The 25,187-nt window shown below is 36.8% G+C and overlaps 1 protein-coding gene and 1 pseudogene across 1 annotated transcript; both read left to right on the top strand.

Moving 5' to 3' along the window:
• The first annotated feature begins 22,311 nt into the window (after positions 1-22,311).
• On the top strand, positions 22,312-22,950 carry LOC138987546 (nucleosome assembly protein 1-like 1 pseudogene; annotated as a pseudogene).
• LOC102269610 (nucleosome assembly protein 1-like 1) lies at positions 22,883-23,713 on the top strand. Its single transcript, XM_070368810.1, has one exon. The coding sequence runs from the start codon at positions 22,996-22,998 to the stop codon at positions 23,542-23,544; it is 549 nt and encodes a 182-aa protein (XP_070224911.1). The 5' UTR covers positions 22,883-22,995; the 3' UTR covers positions 23,545-23,713.
• The last annotated feature ends 1,474 nt before the right edge of the window (positions 23,714-25,187 follow it).

The following is a 25,187-nucleotide window of genomic DNA, read 5'->3' as shown; positions in this document are numbered from 1 at the left end:
TTCAGTATATTTATTTTTAAAAATGAACAGTAAAACTATCTGCTTGTTTTTACTGTATAAACTTAGAATATTTTGTATGTAAGGTTAAGGACTATTTTACAATGTTTTCATACTCATATTAATCAACCACTGACCTATAGGTGCTTCCTTGTGAGCAACACAACTTATCAGATGAAAGCAAAATTGTATTCTTTACCCCATTTAATTATTCTTACTACCGAATTCTGCTAGAGCAAAAAAAAAAAAAAGGAATCAAAATAGACAGTAGATGTTTGAAGGTCTTTGTATGCATACAATTAGGAAAAAAAAAAAAATGTGTCTCAAGACAAAAACACAGCTGAAGTTAGGTTATGGTTAAATGCCTGAAACATAAACATTTTTGAAGTACTTAAATAAGTTCTACATCTGTCTGGCCATTTATTATTCATCCTACTTCCTAGGGGGAATACTGCAAATAACAAAGCATATGTTGATTTGGGATCATTTCAACAAATACTCTTTCGTATGCAAATGTTTATCTTAAATTCCTTAAAGCTACTAATGAAGGCAAAGACTTTACACAGACAATAGAATATTGCAAACCCTGGGATACTGAAGGCCTAGATTCTAGAAGTTAAACTGAAATTCTCATTGTGTTACGGTCAAGAAATTATTACGTTGTTTAAATCTTGTTAAAGTATGCATGTGCTACTTTATAGGCAAGGAAAAAAACTCTACAGAGAGAGTCAAACAGAAGTTAAACATGCACTCCTATTGAAACAGTTGTAGTAGAGCTATAATTTTTACTGCAGTAAATGCTTTCCACATATTATCTTATTTAATCTCAGTTCAGTTCAGTTCAGTTCAGTCGCTCAGTCGTGTCCGACTCTGTGACCCCATGAACAGCAGCACACCAGACCTCCCTGTCCATCACCAACTCCCGGAGTTTACCCAAACTCATGTTCATTGAGTCGGTGATGCCATCCAACCATCTCATCCTCTGTCGTCCCCTTCTCCTGCCTTCAATCTTTCCCAGCATCAGGGTCTTTTCTAATGAGTCATCTCTTTGCATCAGGTGGCCAAAGTATTGGAGTTTCAGCTTTAACATCAGTCCTTCCAATGAACACCCAGGACCGATTTCCTTTAGGATGGACTGGTTGGATCTCCTTGCAGTCCAAGGGACTCTCAAGAGTCTTCTCCAACACCATAGTTCAAAAGCATCAATTCGGCACTCAGCTTTCTTTATCTTCCAATTCTCACATCCATACATGACTACTGGAAAAACCATAACAGCAATAGCCATAAAGAGGGCAGCATTTTTAATTCATAACAAAGAAAACTAATGTTAAAAAGTATTTACTAACAAAAATTATCTTATTATTATGTTTGCCTGATTACTATGCATTTTCCTCTCTAGAATGTAGTCCCTAGGGGAGCAGAGACCTTGCTCTTTTTTTCTGACCATATCCTCAGTGATTGCATCAGCAGAATGATGAAGATGATCATACACTGGCCCCTCACCCCTATATTAAAAACAACAACAACAACAATAAAAATGTCAAGCCTTAGCCAGCAAAGCAATTATTTCAGGTAAACACAAGACTCGAGAATGACTCTAATATATAGAATGGAGATGTAGAGGTGTTTCACATAAGGAGAGTATATGGAGAAAATTTGTCTTTGCCTCAATGGATGCTAGCTTTTCTGTGCTAGTCATCTGGAGTGTACAACTTGAGGTATTAGACTTAATTGGAAAACTTCTTTCAAGTGGTCAGTTTAGCACTGTGCATATTCCCGTTGGGGGCTTCCCAGATGGCTCAGTGATAAAGAATCTGCCTGCTGATGCAAGAAACACAGGAGACACGGGTTCGATCCCTGGGTTGGGAAGATTTCCTAGAGTAGGAAATGGCAACCCACTGCAGTATTCTTGTCTGGGAAATCCCATAGACAGACAGAGGACCCTGGTGGGCCACACTCCATAGGGTTGCAAAGAGTTGCATACGACCAAGTGACCAAGCGTGCACACACACACACACACACGTTCCTGTTGAGGGAGAAGTCATTGATACATATTCTCTCTCCTCTCAGAAAATGACATTTTGGCCAGCCCAGAGTTAATGTGCACATCCAACATGTCAAACTCTCCTACTTGATAAGTTCCTCCTATGCTGAGCTGGATATGGTCTCTGGGGATGACTTGTCTTCCATAGGCTTTCACTTGACACCTGACTCCTAGGAAAGGTTTGGACTCACCTCCAAATTTGTTTCAGTAATATATTTGTTCTCAAGAAATTTTTGAACTGAGGTTGCAGCTGATACTTCTTGAACTGCTTAGTTAAATCAGAACCAGTAGCTCTACATGTACTTTCCTAGGCACTATCTTTCTTCAGCATTTTAAAGGCTTGTGTAGCTTTAAGGCTTTGAGTAGCAAGAGTAGATAATGCCTACAATACTGAAAATCTCTATATTTTTATCCTTTTTACGACAATTTAATTGAGTGAGTACAAGTTCCAGTTCTTTCCTTTCCATCTTTACTGCACTTGGAATAAAATTGAGTCTATGTTTTCTTTCATTTTCCTTTCCCCTTTTCTTTCTTACTGTAATATCTGCATAGATCTCTACTTTCATAATGTTCTATTTGTTGTCATGTGTTACCTCCTGTAAGATCAGGTCAGGTCATTGGCTCAGTTGTGTCCGACTCTTTGCAACCCCATGAACTGCAGCACGCCAGGCCTCCCTGTCCATCACCAACTCCCAGAGTCCACCCAAACTCATGTCCATTGAGTCGGTGATGCCATCCAACCATCTCATCCTCTGTCATCCCTTTCTCCACCTGCCCTCAATCTTTCCCAGCATCAGGGTCTTTTCAAATGAGTCATCTCTTTGCATCAGGTGGCCAAAGTATTGGAGTTTCAGCTTCAACATCAGTCCTTCCATGGAACACCCAGGACTGATCTCTTTTAGGATGGACTGGTTGGATCTCCTTGCAGTCCAAGGGACTCTCAAGAGTCCCTCCAACACCACAGTTCAAAGGCATCAATTCTTTGGCACTCAGCTTTCTTTGTAGTCCAACTCTCACATTCATACATGACTACTGGAAAAAACATGTCCTTGACTAGACGGACCTTTGTTGGCCAAGTTGTCTCTGCTTTTTAATATGCTGTCTAGGTTGGTCATAACTTTCCTTCCAAGGAGTAAACATCTTTTAATTTCATGGCTGCAATCACCATCTGCAGTGATTTTGGAGCCAAAAAAAGAAAGTTGTCACTGTTTCCACTGTTTCCCCATCTATTTGCCATGAAGCAATGGGACAAGATGCCATTATCTTAGTTTTCTGAATGTTGAGCTTAAGTCAACTTTTTCACTCTCCTCTTTCACTTTCTTCAAGAGGCTCTTTAGTTCCTCTTCACTTTTTGCCATAAGGGTGGTGTCCTCTGCATATATGAGGTTATTGACATTTCTCCTGGCAATCTTGATTCCAGCTTGTGATTCATCCAGCCCAGCATTTCTCATGATGTACTCTGTATATAAGTTAAATAAGCAGGGTGACTATATACAGCCTTGATGTACTCTTTTTCCTATTTGGAACCAGTCTGTTGTTCCATATCTAGTTCTAACTGTTGCTTCCTGATCTGCATACAGGTTTCTCAAGAGACAGGTCAGGTGGTCTGGTATTCTCTTTCAGAATTTTCCACTGTTTATTGTGGTCCACACAGTCAAAGGCTTTGGCATAGTCAGTAAAGCAGAAATAGATGTTTTTCTGGAACTCTCTTGCTTTTTTGATGATCCAGCAGATGTTGGCAATTTGATCTCTGGTTCCTCTGCCTTTTCTAAAACCAGCTTGAACATCTGGAAGTTCATGGTTCATGTATTGCTGAAGCCTGGCTTGGAGAATTTTGAGCATTAATTTACTAGCATGTGAGATGAGTGCAATTGTGTGGTAGTTTGAGCATTCTTTGGCATTGCCTTTCTTTGGGATTTTAATGAAAACTGTCCTTTTCCAGTCCTGTGGCCACTGCTGAGTTTTCCAAATTTGAGAACATATTGAGTGCAGCACTTTCACAGCATCATCTTTTAGGATTTGAAATAGCTCAACTGTAATTCTATTACCTCCACTAGCTTTGTTCATAGTGATACTTCCTAAGGCCCACTTGACTGTGCATTCCAGGATGTCTGGCTCTGTGATTATCTGGGTCATGAAGATCTTTTTTGTACAGTTCTTCTGTGTATTCTTGCCATCTCTTCTTAATATCTTCTGCTTCTGTCAGGTCTGTACCATTTGTGTCCTTTATTGAGCCCCTCTTTGCATGAAATGTTCCCTTGGTATCTCTACGTTTCTTGAAGAGATGTCTAGTCTTTCCCATTCTATTGTTTTCCTCTATTTCTTTGCACTGATTACTGAGGAAGGCTTTCTTATCTCTCCTTCCTATTCTTTGGAAGTCTGTATTCAAATGGGTATATCTTTTCTTTTCTCCTTTGCTTTTCGCTTCTCTTCTTTTCACAGCTATTTGTAAGGCTTCCTCAGACAGCCATTTTGCTTTTTTGCAAGTAATAAAAAAATTTCGTCTTTAAATTCTTCTTGATTTGGAAAAATGACACCCAGAGGATATTCTCCCATCAAAACTTTAGCCAGGCCTGGAATCAATCTGTCTCTTTCCGTTTCTGTCGTCTATGTTTAATGTGTCTCTTTTTGTGGACCTTCCCTGAGAAGTCTTATTTTACACATCCCTTAGGCACAGGCAGTATCTGTAGCTCCACTTATAATACCTTGAAAATCAATTATTAAAGCCTGAATATTTTATTTCAATATTTCCAGTCATCCCTTCTCAAGTCAGTGAATTGTTTTTTATAACTGTGTAGCCTAAAGTCTCAATCTTTAAGGAGACAGCTTCCAAACTACTCTTACTATGGAAATTTAAGAAGCATCTCTCAATTATTTTTTTGAATCTTAGCTTGCTTTGGAAGAATGATCCAATCTATTCTTCCAGAATTTGCTCCACTGGAGACTCAATATGAATTGGTAACAACTAATATATCTTCCTCCTTTATATATCTCTTTATGGGTAATTATATCTGAAGGCATTAACTTTTCCTTTTAATATATCATTTTTCCAATTTATATCTCTAAATATTGGATTGGTCTTTTCCAAAACGATATCTTTCTTCTTCCAGTTGAATCATATCTTCCTTCTTGCTCCTCCTTTCCATCTTCTGCCCCTTCCTTCCTTCTCTTACTTGTTCTCTTTTTATCTTATTCATCTACTACTCCTTTTCAGTTGAGCATCTTTTGCAAATCACCATATTTTCTCTTTGAGGAAACCTGATTGCTAGGCAGTGTTTTATCAAAGCCCTGTTTAATTACCCTTCTATGTGTATGATTGAGTAATTTTAACCATTTGATTTTAACCAAAAAATTGTATATTCCCTTTATAATATTTATCTACATTCCTTTTACTTGTTCATGGAGGAAAGCTATAATGTTTCTCTGGGTGAATTTGAGATTTAAGAGTCCTAGATTCCTGATTCAAAGAAATAAAAATATTTCTTTGTTCAGTCACCAAGTCATGTCCGACTCTGTGACTCCATGGACTGTACCATGCCAGGCTTCCATGTCCTTCACCATCTCTGGAGTTTGCCCAAATTCATGTCAAAATGAATTCAAGATGACAAGTATAATGTTTCTCTGGGCTGAGTTTGAGACTTAAATGTCCTTGATTCCTGATTCAAAGAAATAGAAATATATCCTATGTTCTTGGATTGTTGTTGTTGTTCAGTCACCAAGTCATGTCCGACTCTGAGACTCCATGGACTGCAGCATGCCAGGCTTCCCTGTCCTTCACCATCTCTGGAGTTTACCCAAGTTCATGTCAGTTGAATCAGTGATGCAATCCAGCCATCTCATCCTCTTGGATTAGAAGAATTAATAGTTGCTAACATGGCCATAATATTTACAGATTTAATGTGATCCACAGGCAATGCACAGGACACAAGAGATGCCAGTTCAATCCCTGGATCTAGAAGATCCCCTGGAGGAGGAAATGGCAACCTACTCTAGTGTTCTTGCTGGGAAAATCTCATGACAGATGAGCCTGGTGGTCTACAGTTCATAGTGTCAAAAAGCGTTGGACACAACTGAGTGATTAAACATTCACACACACACTATCAAATAGCCATAAGCTTTTCATAGAATTAAAGCAAATAATCCTAAAATTTATATGGAACCATAAAAGACCCAGAACTGCCAAAACAATCCTGAGGAAAAAGAACAAAGCAGGAGGAATAACCTTCCCAGACTTCAGAAAAACCTACAAAGCTACAGTAATCAAAATAGTGTGTTACTGGCACAAAAACAGACATATTGACCAATGGAACAGCTCAGAAATAAAATTACACATATATGATCAACTAATCTGCAACAAAAGAGGCAAGAATATACAATGCAGAAAAGATAATATCTTCAGGAAGTGGTATTGGGAAAGTTTGACAGCTGCATATAAATCAATAAAGTTAGAACACACCCTTACGCCATACAGAAAATGAACTCAAAATGAATTCAAGGAGCAGCTGCAGACTTTTCAAATAAATTAAAGTTCAAAGCAAAAAATAAATAAATAAATAAATGAATTCAAGACAAGTACAAGACAATGACACCATAAAACTCTTCAAAGAGAATATAGACAAAATATTATCTGACATATCATACCAATGTTTTCTTAGGTCAGTCTTCTAAGGCAATGGGAATAAAAATAAAAGATAAACAAAAAGGACCTAGTCAAACTTACAAGCTTTTATATAGCAGAGAAAATCATTGTTGTTGTTCTTCAGTCGCTGAGTCAGGTCCAACTCTTCGTGACCCCATGAAATGCAGCTCACCAGGCTTCCCTGTCCTTCACTATCTCCTGGAATTTGCTCAAATTCATGTCCATTCAGTCTAAGATGCCATCCAACAATTTCACCCTCTGTTGTCCCCTTTTCCTCCTGCCCTGAATCTTTCTCAGCATCAGGGTCTTTTCCAGTGAGTCAGCTCTTTACATCAGGCCAAATTACTGGAGCTTCAGCTTCATAATCTGTACTTCTGATTAATATTCAGGGTTGATTTCCTTTAGGATTGACTGTTTTCATCTCCTTGCTGTCCAATGGACTCTCAAGAGTCTTCTCCATCAATGAATTTCAAAAGCATCAATTCTTTGGTGCTCAACCTTTTTTATGTTCCAACTCTCACATCCATACCTAACTACTGGAAAAGCCATAGCTTTGACTAGAGGGACCTTTGTTGGCAAAGTAATGTCTCTGCTTTTTAATACGCTGTATAGGTTTATCATAACTTTTCTTCCAAGTAGCAAGCAACTAGTCTAGCATTGCCTGACAACATGGCACTAACAATTGAAACTGGAACTTCAGACACAGTGTCCTATAGCTCATATGGAAATTAGGTGTAACCTAATAGCCTGATTTGCACAGCCCAGAGACATGGTATTGCTTTTGTTTTTTAACTCAGTGTTAACTGGAATGGGTGGGAGTGGTTCCAGGGGATGATGCTTTTTGTTTCCTATCACAAGAGTCCTTATTCCATGGGTTTGGAAACAAATATGGAGATTCTGTTAGTTATTACATATATTTGTTACCACTGTACATTCTGTATAATTAGTTTTCCTAAGTAATATAACAGAGAAGGCAATGGCACCCCACTCCAGTACTCTTGCTTGGAAAATCCCATGGACGGAGGAACCTGGTAGGCTGCAGTCCATGAGGTCGCTAAGAGTCGGACACGACTGAGCGACTTCCCTTTCACTTTTCACTTTCATGCATTGGAGAAGGAAATGGCAACCCACTCCAGTGTTCTTGCCTGGAGAATCCCAGGGACAGGGGAGCCTGGTGGGCTGCCGTCTCTGGGATTGCACAAAATCGGACACGACTGAAGCGACTTAGCAGTAGCAGCAGTAGCAGCAAGTAATATAAAGGTTAAATGTTGGGAAATTTTAATATCTTACTGACATGCTGTATATATTATCACTTTTTAAGGTTCTTCTCTGTTGTTCAGTCACCCAGTCATGTCCGACTCTGCAACCCCGTGGACTGCAGCACACCAGGCTTCATTGTTCCTTACCATCTCCCAAAGTTTGCCCAGGTTCATGTCCATCACATTGGTGATGCCATCCAGCCATCTCATCTTCTGATGCCCTCTTCTCCTTCTGCTCTCAATCTTTCCCAGCAGTTGTTTACAAATATGTAATCAATACATAACACCATAGAAATACATTTGATTTTCATATTAATCTTTATCTTTAACCTTTCCAATATATTTATTTTAGTAGTAAAATTACCTTTCTTATTTTTTACTGGCTAAGATATTCAGAACAATGATCAGTAGAAATGATGATAAAGCATATTCTTGCCTTATTTATAAATTGGAGTGTGAGGGATATTTCCAGTATTTCAAAAATATAGATGTCTTCTTTTCAAAAAAATTAAGTATGCATGCTTTCTGGTATTTATGGGAGTACGGTTGCTTTACAATGTTGTGTTAATTTCTGCTGTACAGCAAAATGAATCAGTTGTGCTCACTCTTTTTTAGATTTCTTTCCCATTTCGATCACCACAGAGCACTGAGTAGAGTTCCCTTTGCTATACAATAAGTACTCATTTAATTATCTATTTTATATATTATACTGTCTATTGTAAATAGTGATGGAATGAACATTGGAGTGTATGCATCTATTCAAAATTATGGTTTTCTCCAGATAAATGCCCAGGGTTGGAATTGCTCGGTCATGTGGTATACATTTTCTGAAGGTTTTTGTATTGCAGATGTTTTATCTCACATTAAGAATATATTCTTTAATTGCTTGTTTCTGAATATTCAGAAATTCTCATAAATATATATATATATATCTGGATTCAATTAGCAAATATTTATTTTGACATTTGTGATGTTGCTTATGAGAAACACTGACTCATAACCTCCCTTTCTATTGATGTATTTCTTGTCAGGGTTTTGTATCATGCTTATGCTCATGTCATGAAGAATAACAGTTTCCCCTCTTTTTACATTCTTTGAAAAGTTTACGTAATATTTTTGTCATCTTGTTCCTATTGCTTTCTTGTTTAATTCAATTAGTTTACAAATATATTCTCTATTATTTTTATCCCTAGAAATGTATTCAGACTTCCTTCCAGCATTTTGGTAAATGTTCCATTTGCACTCGAAAATAGCCATTTTGCTGCAATTATTGGACATGGGAACCTATACATGTTAATTAGAGCTAGTTTGTTAATGGTGTTATTCAAATCTATATCTTCTATATCTTGTACTAGTTATTTGAAATATTTATTAAAAATTTCCACAATAATTGTTGACTTTTCTATGTTTCTATAATTACATAGATTTTTGCTTTATATAATTTGTGACTATGCTATCAGATATAAGCACATTTAGGATTTCATATTGTCTCGATAGAGTCTTTTATCACAGTTAAATATCTATTTCATCTCTAGTAATGTTTCTTGCCAGAGTCTTTGTCTGTTATTGTATGGCTATTCAACATTTTAGTAGTTGCGGGTAGTGTTCATACAATAAACTTTTAAATATAAAAAAAATTTAATATTTCTACATCATTAGATTTCACACACATCTCCTTAAGCAGTACGTAATTGTTGATTTGTTAATGAAATCTGGCAATCTTTTCTTTTCTTGGTACTTTTTAATCTATTTACTTGTAATCAATTAGTGATACACTTGGTTTTACAGCTAATGGTTTTATATCCATTTTACTATATCTCTTTTGCCTTTCTTCATCTTTTATTAACAATTTTCTTCTGATTATCATGATACTCTCTCAACTTCTTTATGGTTACTTTGGAGATAGCAATATACATCCTTGACTTCCTGTAGTGTAATGTACATTAGTATTTTCATCATTTCTAAGACAGTGCAGGGATCTTAGATTAGTAAGATCTTCTTTTACTTCTCTTTGTTCTTTGTGCTTTTTTAAATATATTGGCTCATAATATTTTACACAATCAATATGAATTCACATTTGCCTATTTATTTCCTCATTCTGATGTTCTTCTTCCTTTGCAAATATTACGCTTTTGTTATAGGTAATTTTCCCTCTACTTGAAGAGGTCTTTTAGAAGTGTGTGCATGCTCAGTCGTGTCTGACTCTTCACAACCCCATAGACTTTAGCTCACTATGCTCCTCTGTCCACAGGATTATCCTGGCTAGAATACTGGAGTGGGTTGCCTCCTTCAAGGGATCTTCTGACTCAGAGATCGAACCTGGGGCTCCTGCGGCTCTTGCATTGGCAGGAAGATTCTTTACCACTGGGCCACCTGGGAAGCCTCTGCTTAAACTAAATTCTCTGTTTTGTTTTTTCCCTGAAAACATCTTTCATTTGCTTTCAATCTTTTATCATGAGGTACTTTTTTTTTTAGAAACACAGGGATGGAGACAGATAACTATTTTCAAAGAGAAAAACACCTTCATTAAATTTTTACAAATTATTTTTTAGTTATAGAATCTTACCTTTTATTGTTTTCTCTTTTGTCAGATATTTACCCAGAAGTAGAATTGCTAAGTCATATGATAGCTCTATTTTTAGTCTTTTTTGAGAAAGCTCCATACTGTTTTCCACAGCATCTGCCTAATGTACATTCCTACCAATAGTGTGCAAGCATTCCCTTTTCTCCACATCCTTACCAATATCTGTTATTTGTGTTCTTTTTGATGATAGCCATTCTGACAGGTGTGAGAAGATATCTCATTGTGGTTCTGATTTGCATTTCCCTGATAATTAGTGAGGTGTATCTTTTCATGTGCCTGTTGATCATCTGCATTTCCTTGTAGTGAAGAAGTCTATTCAATTGTTCTGCTTATTTTTTAATTCGGTTGCTTATTTTTTGGACATTGAGTTGCATGAGCTGTTTATATATGTTGGATATTAATCAGTCACACCTTTTGCATATATTTTCTCTCATTCAGGAGTTTGTCTTTTCATTTTGTTGATGGTTTACTTTGCTGTGCAAAAGTTTTTAAGTTTAACTAGGTCTTTCATTTATTTTTGCTTTTATTTCCTTTACTTTAGGAGATGGATCAAAAAATATTGTTGTGATTTACATCAGGAATGTTCTACTTCTATTTTCCTCTAGCAGTTTTATAGTACCCAGTCTTACATCTGAGTCTTCAATCCATCTTCAGTTTATTTTTGTATATGATATTAGAGATTGTTCTTATTTCATTCTTTTACATGCAACTGTCCAGTTTTTCCAGCATTACTTATTGAAGAAACTGTCTTATTCATTGTATATTCTTGCCTCCTTTGTCCCAGATTCATTGACCATAAGTGTGTGGATTTGGACTCTGTATTCTGTTTCATTGATCTATGTGTCTGCTTTTGTGCCAGTATTATGCTGTTTTGATGACTTCAGCTTTGTAGTGTAATCTGAAGTCAGGGAGAGTCATTTCTCTAGCTCTGTTCTACTTTCTCAAGATTGTTTTGGCTATTTTGGGCCTATTGTGCTTCCATACAAATTTAGAACATTTTTTTCTGGTTCAGTGAAAAGTTTCATTAGTATTTTGATAGGGATTGCAATGAATCTGTAGATTGCCTTGGGTAGTATGGTCATTTCAGCAATATTAATTCTTCCAGTATAAGAACATGGTATATCTTTCCATCTGCATTGTCTTCAGTTTCTTTCATCAGTGTTTTGCATTCTTCAGAGTTTAGGGCTTTTGCCTCCTTGGGTAGCTATATTCATAGACATTTTATTCTCTTTGATGCAGTGGTAAATGAGATTCTTTCCTTAATTTCTGATACTTCATTGTATATACAAATGTAACAGATTTCTGTATATTAATTGTGTATCCTGAAATTTCACCAAATTCATTGTTAAGCTCAAATAATTTACTGGTGGCATCTGTAGGGTATATATTTTTTTAATGTATAATGTTACCTGCAAACAGTGACAGGTTTTTACTTCTAATTTACATCTAATTTGAAAAGATACATGCACTCCAATATTCATAGTAGCATTATTTACAATTACCAAAGTACGGAAGCAACCTAAGTGTCCAACAGAAAAAAAGGATAAAGAAGATGTGGTTTATATAGAAAGTGGAATACTATTCAACTATACAAAACACAAAATTTTACCATTTGCAGCATCATGGATAGACTAGAGGGCATTCATTATACTAAGTGAAACAAGTCAGACAGAGAAGGACACAAACTGTATGACATCATTAATATGTGGAATCTAAAGAATACACAAAAGTGAGTGAATACAACAGAAAAAGAAGCACTATGTCCCTGTTGAAGTTGTGCTAGTTTTTCAGATTCTTCTGCTTAACTTGGCTTCTTGGTCACTTACCTTATGCAACAGAGGGATTAGGAAATACTCCAGAAAAAGCATGGCACGATTCCACACTTATTTCCCTATAGTTTTGTTTTGTGATGTCAGCCCTTTAGTTGTAACTTGTAGTTATAATTTGTAGAAACAGTTTGTAATCCTCAACTCCATTGTTTCGTCTACCCACTTTCTTCAGTTTAACAAAAGCACTGAGCTACTGATCAGCCTGTATAAGTTACACAGCCTGTATAAGTTATACATATGCTAACACCTTGGGTTTAAAATCAGTGAAGAATTTAGGACTTATCTTTATGTCCTGTCTTAACAACCTAGTTCCTCAAGTCCTGTTTGCCTTCAGGTACTTTTCTAATGCCTCTCAATAGCTATTAAAAAAAATGTTTATAGCTTTTATATTTATTCACTGCAGGAGAATCTGTCTTTTAAAAACAACTCAATCACAGTTGAAAGAATAAGACAAAAGAATACACTGATCTGTGTTTTGTTTCCAGGGGTCTACCAGCAAAAAATATGACTGGAGTACTATACAGTCACACTGTATATATATCAACACTATGAAATGATTATGACAACTGAATGAATTTAAATAATAGTAAAGTTAAAACAATATCTATACAAAGCACTCAAAAAATACGTTAACAAGTTTTAAGTTCTGCATAGTATAACCCCTTCCTTCATCTTCATATTCATCCCAAATGCTTGCTTTCCAACCAAGCTTTAATTCCAGCCTTGGTGGGGGTGGTTTAGTCCCTAAATTGTGTCTGGCTCTTGTGACCCTAGGGACTGTAGCCCACCAGGCTCCTTTGTCCATGGGATTTCCCAGGTAAGAATACTGGAGTGGGTTACCATTTCCTTCACCAAACTCCAGCTTTACTGGTCTTTTTATAGTTTTGTAAATGCCATGAGAACATTATTCCCTAAAGACTTCACATCTACTTATTTCTGCTTTCACTTCTAGTGTGTGGCTTTATTTTCTGATTTCAAGAGAGTTTAAGCCTTCTAATTAATTGTTATCATTAGAAATATTTGATTATAATGACTTCAAATAAGTACTGTAGACTTGACTGTTCTCTAAGTTGAGGGTCTCATACTGGGATCTTCGTACATATTTTCCTCATTTCTCAGTCACAAGAACATATAAATAATATACAGCACATATTAGCTACCCAGAACTTTTTGTTGAATTATGCTAGAACAATGAAAGGAATCCTGGACCCTCCAAAATGATAAAAATCGACTCATATAGGAGGAAATGGAATGATAGTAGAGAACTGATAATTATGTATTTGGGGAAATTGAGCTCGAGGATCTGGTGAGACAACTGTGAATTGCTCAGGAGAGAAGAGACATTTTCTACTGTAAAGACAATTCTAACAGTTAAGTTCCAGAAATAGAAAACTGAATAGCTGGGATTAATACCAAGGCAAATCTAGCTAAAATAAATATCTAGCACAATTTTGTCAAGTATGAACTATACCTAATATGGGTATTTTGTTTAACATAGTTAACAGAATACTTTTTTTTTTTTTTCCTTTGGGGACATCTTTTGAGAATCCTTTATGTAGTCAGTTTTTTTCTTGTCTGTTTCCCTTTTTACCTGCCAGCAATCCACAAAGATATTTTTAACCATATTAAGCCAATCTCTTTCTCCCCAGAGGCCTAAAACCATAAGAAACCACAAATAGGCATGTATATATTTGAAGCTGAAGTTTTGCCAAAGAAAAGTATTCCTGCCAAATCAAACTTGAGACTCTAATGCTTTCACACTTAAAACATTGCAGTTTCATGGTAATGCAACGTCCAAGAAAGCCACAACATTAAAAAATTTTCAACACTTCATGATGGGAAAGGATAAATAAATAAAACATAACATTTTGATTAAACTGGAAATCAAATAAAATAAAGGTACATTTTTTTCTTCTTACTAATTTTTTAATACAGAAATTTAATATATTTTTAAGCCTAAGTAGAACTAAGATGTAAAACATTATAAAGTATGGTACAAAATACACTTTAAAATGATAAACGCTAAAGTTAAATATGTATAAGAAATATTGTAAAGATTCTTTAAAGAGAACTTGATCTCAAAGTCAGAAATAAACTTTGGTTTTGTGAAACTGCAATGTATAACAAATTTTCTACAGTCTGTTCTTGCTTAATAGTAAACAAGGACTTTCCCAATTTTTAAAGATATTTGTAGTGTTTGCAAGTCTTCTGTTTTCAATGAATAGATTGAAAATTATATAGAGGCTCCTTTTGATTGTTGTCTTTTTTAACAGTGTTTAGTAAATATAAAAATGTAGGGTCAGAATACAATGTATTAGTTCATTAATCACATACTCTATGCCTATATTCTAGGCTTCCCTGGTGGCTAAGACAGTAAAGAATTTGCCTGCAAGACCTGGGTTTGATCTCTGGATCAAGAAGATCCCATGGAGAAGGGAATGGCTACCCATTCCTGTATTCTTGCCTGGAGAATCCCATAGACAGAGGAGTCTGGTGGGCTACAGTCCATGGGGTCGCAAAGAGTAGGACACGAGAGAGTGACTAAGCATGCATACAAACACATGCCAACATTCTAAACACAAGTGCATTAACTCATTTATTTTCAGAACAATATTCTATAAGTACTATTATCAAATCTATCAAACAGATGACAAAACAACAGCATGAGACTCTGAACTAATTTCCAAATCTACACAGTTTTCAAGTGGCACAATTGAGATTTGAACCTTGAGAAGCCTGTTTTGTGCTTGGTCATAAACAGGCTGCCTAGAATTTTTTACCACCTGTTTCCCTCTCAATCTAAACCAATTTGGCTTTCATTACAGTAAAACTCTCTTTGATAGGGTCATCAAGTCTTTCCTAATTGCCAAATCTCTTGCTGCTGCAGCTGCTAAGTTGCTTCAGTCGTGTCCGACTCTGTGCGACCCCATAGACGGCAGCCCACCAGGCTCCCCCATCCCTGGGATTCTCCAGGCAAGAATACTGGAGTGGGTTGCCATTTCCTCTTCCAATGCATGAAAGTGGAAAGTGAAAGTGAAGTCGCTCAGTCGTGTCCGACTCTTAGCAACCCCATGGACTGCAGCCCACCAGGCTCCTCAGTCCATGGGATTTTCCAGGCAAGAGTACTGGAGTGGGGTGCCATTGCCTTCTCCACAAATCTCTTGGATGCCTTTCTGAATTTAACTTCTTTACTACAATTAACATCATTACCTACTTTTTTGCTGAAATTCTTTCCTGTTCAGCTTCCATGAAAACACCTTATGTTTCCTTCTTAACATTCTGGCCAATTTTTAAAAAATTGCTTCTTTCACATACTTTTCCATATCATTCAACCTCTTAGTTGTATTTTGTTTTTGTTTTGTTTTTGAACTCAACCCTCAGCGCAGTTGTCATTACTTAATTTCATTGAAAGGCTAATTCATATGTCTAAGTATTTTCTGGAAATCTATGCCTGGATATCTTATAGGCAACTAAAACTCAACATAGTGGAGCAGCATAGAATGCACTATCTCAAAATATGCCATTCTGGCATATTGACTATTTTGAGTCAAATATAGTTGAAAAGCATCAGATGCAAGAATGACACTCTGACTTTCCTTATTTTTCTTAAAAGTAGATGAAATTGTTATGTAAAAAGTGTCCTCTCTATATCAGAAGGAAAGAAACATTCTCATTACCAAGGATGGGAGGTAAAAAACAAGAAAATTTTTCACAAACCTTATTAAACTAATCTTTATCCTCCTGGTGACTTCTCCATCAATTAACTACCCCAGCCTAAGTCCCTTTGCCTTGTCACATTTTCACAGATTACTACTTTTTGTCCAACTCAGTGTAAGCTTTTAATTCTGCTTTTTTTAATCTTCATATTTCTGGTAAAGGTTCCCATGTATATGTTAAAAGAAAAAACCTTTAATGGTTTTTTTCTGTTAATCTGTCTTATGTCAGTTTACTTTTAAGCACTAAGAGAGTAAAGAAAAAAATGTCCTCCCCTACACTGACTAAACTTAATTCTCCAGTTTTTCTTCTAGAAATTGGCTCTTTATAAAGAGGGATATACATGGCATACCTCTCACACATAAAGTCAGCCTTTTTATTTCTCTTTCACTGAGTCAGTCCTCAGGTCCACCCTTTCACACTGAGCCACTGCCACTTCCTTGCTATAGATAGGTCTTACAATTTTTTACCAGGATTAGCGTTATAGCTTTGGATCTGTCTCTAACTTCTTTCTCACCACACCTCTCTCCCCCACCACATAAATAGACTGATCATTATAAAACCAAACTACAGTCTTATCACTTGGCAGCATAAAATCTGTAATGCTCTTGTCTCATTCATAGATTCTTCCAGGTTAAAATTTCCAAGCTTGGAGTCAATCTGATATAACCTTTTCCTACACTTCCTATATCATATCTCTTCCCTATTTATATGTTACCTGTGAATCTTTCACATACAGATTCACAATATTCACAGATTCCATATTTGAGAATCTGTCTAGTTGCTATAATTTATTTGTAACCACAAAATCAATACTCACAGATCTTTCACAACCATTCATGTTCTTTGAGTTCCCCAATGTACAAATTCTCAGTGATGGTCAGAAAGGTGATGCACTGCCTTGCTTTAGCTCAGGTACTATAAAAATGTGTTCTCGTCACCATCTCATTAGTGTGTGTTGTCCACATTTTTGTGCTTTTTTTTGGTGGTGAATTTGCTGTTTAAAATGGACCCCAAGCATAGTGCTAAAGTGGTATCTAGTATTCCTAAGTGCAAGTAGGCTGTTATGTGCCTTACAGAGAAAATGTATCTGTAACTCAGAAAAGTTACTTTTAAAATAAATAACAGTGCTGCTGGCTTTGAGTTCAGTGTTAATGAAACAACCATACACATTAAATAATGTGTCTTTAAACAAAAATACACAGAAAACAAAACACATAATTTTAACTATATTCAGTAATAGTATTATTTTTAAACATATTATAGATAAAACAAGAAATTATGCTGATATTATCAATTAAGATTTCAACACAAAGGAGATATTGAATAAAATCAAATGTTATGAAAAATATTTATAGTTTTATAAATTATTTTGGAATATCAGAAAGATTTAATACTTTATTTTTATATTTCTAAAACAAATAACTACTTTCAAACTCCACTTATTGAAAAAGCATAGAAAAATAACAAGCTAGTCTACAAACATAGATGATTCAATAGTAATTAACACCACTAACACCCAGGTTTGGATCTCTAATTATGATGCCCCACTAAAAGGAACCAAAACTCTTAAAGAAATGGTTGGTTACAAGTCTAGAGCAAGAAAAGTACAAGATGGTCCTGGAACATCTTGTGCCAGAAACAAAGGACACTATCAAGTATCACTGGAATCCAGTAACATTCCAAACAAAACTAACTAAAAAAACTAGGAAACCACTGAATGTGTTCCCACTGCTTAATATTAGGAAAACTATAGTGTCAAAGAAAACAGTAACTGCAATGATTGAAACCACAAGTTATATTAAAGTTCATGAGTACATATATATTTTAAAAATCTTATTGCTTATCTTTACCTTTGGTGATTTGCTAGGACACACACTCTTTATTCTAAACCAGGGGGTGGCAAATTTTCTGTAAAAGACCACAAAGTAGATATTTTAGAATTTAGGGTCTACATTCAGTCTCTGTTTCTTCTCCCTCTCCTACCCCTTCTCCTTCTTCTTTTCTTCCTCCTTCTTCTTCAAAAAGTCTACTTAATGTTGCACGTTCTCCTTTATTTTTATTAATATCCAGTGGAAAATGTACAAAATAATTTTAGCTTATGGGCCACACAAAAAGAGGCATGGGCCATATACAGTACATAGACTATAGTTACCAACACCACTTCTAAAGAAAGTCAAGATAAATATGACAAATTTTATCTAGATTTCTTGTAGAAACTGTACTTTACCTTAACCAAAGAGTTAATGAGAAAATTTTCTTTATCAAAGTCCAGCAAATGATCTCAGAAATAATGATAGAATTTTAAAAACCCATCATTTGTGTACCATGATAAAATAATCAGATCAGATCAGATCAGTCGCTCAGTCGTGTCCGACTCTTTGTGACCCCATGAATTGCAGCATGCCAGGCCTCCCTGTCCATCACCAACTCCTGGAGTTCACTCAGACTCACGTCCATCAAGTCAGTGCTGCCATCCAGCCATCTCATCCTCTGTCGTCCCCTTCTCCTCCTGCCCCCAATCCCTCCCAGCATCAGAGTCTTTTCCAATGAGTCAACTCTTCGCATGAGGTGGCCAAAGTACTAGAGTTTCAGCTTTAGCATCATTCCTTCCAAAGAAATCCCAGGGCTGATCTCCTTCAGGATGGACTGGTTGGATCTCCTTGCAGTCCAAGGGACTATCTAAGCAATGATCATTATACTAAAACAGAGTTAAGTAAATACATAGATTAAGTTAGCATCACTTTGATCCACTGGATCCCAAACTTTGTCACATTAGCAGCATTACCTGGTGAATTCTAAAAACCACTGAGGATTCTCAGCCATGGATATGCAGATTTAATTGGCATGGCTTGTACCTGAGTCTCAGTTTCCCAATTCCTTTGATCATTCTTAACATCATCAAAAATGGAACAACTAGGTATTATGTACTTTGTGATGATATAACAGGGAGTGTATAGCACTGCCAAAATACATAGTGCTGCTACATACACATTATACGAAAAAAATCATAGATCTAAACAATGCTATTTAAAAGCAGTGGTCATTATAAGATGAGAACTTTTTTTTTCTTTTCCATTCACTGATTTCATTCAAATTTTAAGTGGACAATAAATCTATAATTTGGTGAAATTAAATTTTTCTAACTCCATTATATGTTGCTGCTGCTGCTGCTGCTGCTGCGTCGCTTCATTCGTGTCCAAATGTGCGATCCCATAGATGGCAGCCTACCAGGCTCCTCTGTCCCTGGGATTCTCCAGGCAAGAACACTGGAGTGGCTTGCCATTTCCGTCTCCAACGCATCAAAGTGAAAAGTGAAGTAAAGTCGCTCAGTCGTGTCCGACTCTTCTCGACCCCATGGACTGCAGCCTGCCAGGCTCCTCTGTCCATGGGATTCTCCAGGCAAGAGTACTGGAGTGGGGTGCCATTGCCTTCTCCATTGAGTGCTTAGTGCAGGTCAAATACCTGACAATACTAGGGAGGTCCATGCATTCTTTGCACAGAAAAACATAAATATGTACTATTTTTACATATAATAGTATGTAAAGTATATAAAATATAATAGTATTTCTTAATGAACCTAAGAAATCAAAGTTAAAAATACTCTTCTAGAGGCAGGAGAGATAATAACTTTTGAAGAAGGAAATTATAAGAATCAGACTTCATTTTTAGTGTGTAAGAAAATGATCCAAGATAGTTGCTTACATCTAAAATTTTCTTGCAATATTTTCTTGTCTCTGAAATTTTTAAATTGATCTATCTGAATGACCATTCATATAGCCATTAAGAAGGCTGAGAGCCGAAGTATTGATGCCTTTTGAACCGTGGTGTTGGAGAAGATTCTTGAGAGTCCCTTGGACTGCAAGAAGATCCAACCAGTCAATCCAAAATGAAATCAACCCTGAATATTCATTGAAAGGACTAATGTTGAAGCTGAAGCTCCAATACTTTGGCCACCTGACATGAAGAGCCAACTCATTGGAAAAGATCCTGATGATGGTAAAGATTGAAGGTGGGAGGGGAAGGGGATGACAGAGGATGAGATGGTTGGATGGCATCACCAACTCAATGGACATCAGTTTGAGCAAGCTCTAGGAGATGGTGAAGGACAGGGAAGCCTGGCATGCTGCAGTCCATGGGGTTGTAGAGTCGGACATGACTGAGTGACTGAGCAACAATAATCTGAATGATTCTTAAAAGCTGATAAAATTTCATGTTTTCTTTTAGAGGAAATTCTCTCTACCATACATCTAATCCTTTTTAAACTAGATATTATTTTAGCTTTAACTGTATTTAATACACTCTGAATTAAAAATTTCACTTTGAACTTACAGATTTTATAATTTTATATCTATAAAAGGATTCTTGTATAAAATAATATTTTTTTTATTGAGGATATCTTATAAATCATGCAATCTTTATCTTTTGAGATTGAATCTTTCCAAATAAAATATTGTATAGTGAAATGGTCACTCACGCTGCCCTCTCATTACTATTTGTTCTTTGATTTTGAGAACAAACTTGTTATTTTAGGAATAAGTTGGGGTAAGGTAATTATTGCTATGCTTCTTGTTTTTTCTTATATGTTTCATTTACTTTAGCTACAATATTCTTTCTTCCATTTCTCCTGTAATTCAATTCCATTTGTTTTACATCTTCAAGCATTTTCTCAAAATTTTCAGATTGCTTAGGGTTCCCTTTTAGGTTTTCTAAGCCATTACATTACAGCCCATTTCATATACAGTTAGCCTTTGGATAGATGGAATGGGCTGAATTTGTATACTGAATTTAACATCGTCAGTCAATTTCTAATTAACAATGTACAATACTGTGTTTCTTTACCTTTCTTATCTTTTGTTAGATTCCTTGTCATACTTTTCATTGCCTTCTTTAATCCATCTACTCAGACCTGTTCTCCTCAACCCCTACAAGCTTACATCCTATTTTTCTTCAAGAAATTATGAACAATCACAAAGAACCGAACTTCACTCCCTTCGTACAGGTCAATTTATCTACATTGCCCTATGGTTATATTTTTTTTCTATCCTCAATACTTGAGAGGTCTTCCCCTTCTTCTCCAGAAGGATGCCAATTCTTACTTCTGGGCTCCTGATTCCATCTCATCTCTTCTTAAGAAGCACCACACGAATGCTTATCTGCATTGGTGCTCTTCTCTATCAGCTGCATTGTTCAAGTTCCTCCTATTCTAAATAACTTTGTATCTATTCTTCAGTTTTAAGATTGTTTCAAACAAAATTCTTTCTGCTTGTTTAATCATTCTTTCCCTTGTTCTCTGCCCTTCTCTCATCCACTCTCCCTTTTCAGAGGAGTTCTTGTGAGTGAAATCTACAAGTCACCCTTCCCATTCAACATTTTGACAATCTTTCTACTGATTTTGTCTTCTTCTTGTTCAGTTGCTAAGTTGTGTCTGACTCTCTGTGACCCCATGAACTGAAGCAGCTAGCCTTCCCTGTCCTTCACTATTTTGGGGAGTTTGCTCAGATTCATGTCCATTGAGTCAATAATGCTATCTAACCATTTCATCCCCTGCCACCCCTTTCTCCTCCTGCCCTCAGTCTTTGGCAGCAATGTTGTCTTTTCCAATGAGTAGGCTCTTTGATCAGGTGGTCGAAGTATTGGACCTTCAGTTTTAGCATCAGTCTTTCCAATGAATATTCAGGGTGGATTTCCTTTAGGATTGACTGGTTTGATCTCCTTGCTGTCCAAGGGATTCTCAAGAGTTTTTTCTGGTACCACAATTTGAAAGCATCAATTCTTCAGTGCTCACCCTTCTTTATTTTGTCTTTTATATTTTTAAATCATATTTTACCATCCTCCATTGTGGTATTGTCTTTGTAAGACTTCTTAAATAGTGGATTTTTTTTTTAAGTGTGCTGTATTCTTAAAAATGTGTGCTGTTTTCTATGCTTCTTGACCTGATCTCTATTCTAAACTTTAGAAAAATATTTATACAAATTACCTAGTGAATAACTACTTGGATGTTTCACATGTGACCCAAACTCATTCACTACTCTCTCCTTGCTCTCAATGTCCCAGTGTTCTTTCTGCATTTCTCATATTACTTAATAACACCTCCATCTATATAATACCCAAGATAGGACTTTGTGGAGCCAGTCAGGCTACACTTTAATCCTGCTAGCCACATCTACCATTTCATCATTTACATACAATTTAAAAGGTAGTTCCGCTCCTGCTCCTCCCGCCGCCGCCCTGAGTCAACTGCCTGCGCAGCTCGGGCCCCTCGGCTCCCCGTGCTCGCCACCGATATTTGGCATTTGTACAACATGGCAGACATCGACAACAAAGAACAGTCTGAACTTGATCAAGATTTGGATGATGCTGAAGAAGTAGAAGAAGAAACTGGTGAAGAAACAAAAATCAAAGCGCATCAGCTGACTGTTCAGATGATGCAAAATCCTCAGATTCTTGCAGCCCTTCAAGAAAGACTTGATGGTCTGGTAGAAACACCAACAGGATACGTTGAAAGCTTGCCTAGGGTAGTTAAAAGACGAGTGAATGCTCTCAAAAACCTTCAAGCTAGATGTGCACAGATAGAAGCCAAATTCTATGAGGAAGTTCATGATCTTGAAAGAAAGTATGCTGTTCTTTATCAGCCTCTGTTTGATAAGCGATTTGAGATAATTAATGCCATTTATGAACCTACAGAAGAGGAGTGTGAATGGAAACCAGATGAGGAAGATGAAATTTCGGAGGAGCTAAAAGAAAAGGCCAAGATTGAAGATGAGAAAAAGGATGAAGAAAAAGAAGATCCCAAGGGAAATCCTGAGGTTTGGTTGACCGTTTTTAAGAATGTTGACTTGCTCAGTGATATGGTTCAGGAACATGATGAACCTATTCTGTAGCACTTGAAAGATATTAAAGTGAAGTTCTCAGATGCTGGTCAACCTATGAGTTTTGTCTTAGAATTTCACTTTGAACCCAATGAATATTTCACAAATGAAGTGTTGACAAAGACATATAGGATGAGGTCAGAACCAGATGATTCTGATCCCTTTTCTTTTGAGGGACCAGAAATTATGGGTTGTACAGGGTGCCAGATAGATTGGAAAAAAGGGAAGAATGTCACTTTGAAAACGATTAAGAAGAAGCAGAAACACAAGGGACGTGGGACAGTTCGTACTGTGACCAAAACAGTTTCTAATGACTGTTTCTGTAATTTTTTTGCCCCTCCTGAAGTTCCTGAGAGTGGAGATCTGGATGATGATTCTGAAGCTATCCTCGCTGCAGACTTTGAAATTGGTCACTTTTTACATGAGCATATAATCCCAAGATCAGTGTTATACTTTACTGGAGAAGCTATTGAAGATGATGATGATGATTATGATGAAGAAGGTGAAGAAGCCGATGAGGAAGGGGAAGAAGAAGGAGATGAGGAAAATGATCCAGACTATGACCCAAAGAAGGATCAAAACCCAGCAGAGTGCAAGCAGCAGTGAAGCAGGATGTATGAGGCCTGAGGATAACCTGTACTGATCTACCTTCTGCTTCCATGGAAAGGATGAACTTATATCATTTGACAAGCCTATTTCAAGTTTTTTGTTGTTTGTTTGTTTGCTCATTTTTGTTTTTGCATCCTAAAATAAAAATGTCATATAATTTTAGTTCTCAAAAAAAAAAACGTGGTTCCTAGACTGCCGTGGTGGTGCTGTGGTTGAGAATCCTCCTGTCAGTGCAGAGGACAGGGGTTCAACCACTGGTCTGGGAAGAATCCACATGCTGTGGAACATCTAAGTCCATGCACCACAACTACTGAGCCGGCATGTGACAGCTACTGATGGCTACACTCTCTAGGGCCTGCACCACAACCACTGAACCAGTCTGCTGCAACTATGGAAGCCCTCATACCTAGAGCCTGAGCTCCACAAGAAGCCACCACAATGAGAAGAGTAACTCCAACTCTCTGCGACTAGAAAGAGAGAAAGAAAGTGAAGTCACTCAGTCGTGTACGACTCTTTGTAACCCCATGGACTGTAGCCTACCACGCTTCTCCATCCATGGGATTTTCCAGGCAAGAATATTGGAGTGGGTTGCCATTTCCTTCTCTAGAGCATCTTCCCAACCCAGGGATTGAACCCGGTTCTCCTGCATTGTAGGCAGATGCTTTACCGTCTGAGCCACCAGGGCAGTCCTTGGTGCGACTAGAAAACCCGAGCACAAAAAAAGGCTGTCTGCCTTTCTTCCATTTGTGTTTATGTTGACTTAGCTTGGATCTTTATTATCACTTGAGTAACTACAACAGAGTTCCATGTGATTTGTGTATTGGATTTTACCCCTCAAAACTTTGCAACACACTCAAATCAATGAGTCTAAAACACACATCTGACTATGCTGCTGCTACGTCGCTTCAGTCCTGTCCAACTCTGTGCGACCCCATGGACTGGAGCCTACCAGGCTCCTCCGTCCATGGGATTTTCCAGGCAAGAGTACTGGAGTGGGTTGCCATTGCCATCTGATTATATCATGCTTGAAAAAAAGTCATCACCTAACAACTTCTATTCAAGGTGCATCATCTGTCATGACCTTCTTCACACTTTATTCATTATTTGAACTGATTTCCTTTTCTATTTTTTACACACACACACACACACACAGATGGAGAACAGAAGGTACTATATCATTACATACTTCTGTTTGTCCATATCATTTCCTTTCCCGGGACAGACTTCCTTTCACTTCTTGGTTAGAATACATAATGCATTTAGACTTGACTCTTATATTACTTACTGAGGGAGGAGTATTCTAATTGTTTTTAAACTTAATCCCTCACCTAAATTACTATAATAGATTTAAATGATTTTTGTCTTTTCATTTCCCCATGAAATTATAATTCCCTTTGGGAGGGGATGGTATCATATTCATCTTCCCTTCCTTAAGTGCTTGGTTCAGTAGTGAGGTAGGTGGTGGGTCCTTAATAATTGTGGGCATTTTGAATTGAACAAATATATGTACTACATGTTGCCTTGGGGAAAAATGCACAATTGAAGTGCTTTAAGGCTTAAAATTTTTTAAATGGTACGAAAAATGGAATAATCTTTATATTTGTTAGTTCTTTCTTTCTTTGATTACAGACATTTTAATA

Source organism: Bos mutus, chromosome 4, assembly GCF_027580195.1.
Source record: "Bos mutus isolate GX-2022 chromosome 4, NWIPB_WYAK_1.1, whole genome shotgun sequence".
In the NCBI taxonomy this organism is placed as follows: Eukaryota; Metazoa; Chordata; class Mammalia; order Artiodactyla; family Bovidae; genus Bos; species Bos mutus.
Note: the sequence above shows the minus strand (reverse complement) of the source record. Positions and strands in the feature narration are given on the sequence as shown.

What these genes read in the sequence shown, in the direction of transcription:
- LOC102269610 (XM_070368810.1), top strand. Translation starts at nt 22,996, where the DNA reads ATGAGTTTTGTCTTAGAATTTCACTTTGAACCCAATGAATATTTCACA.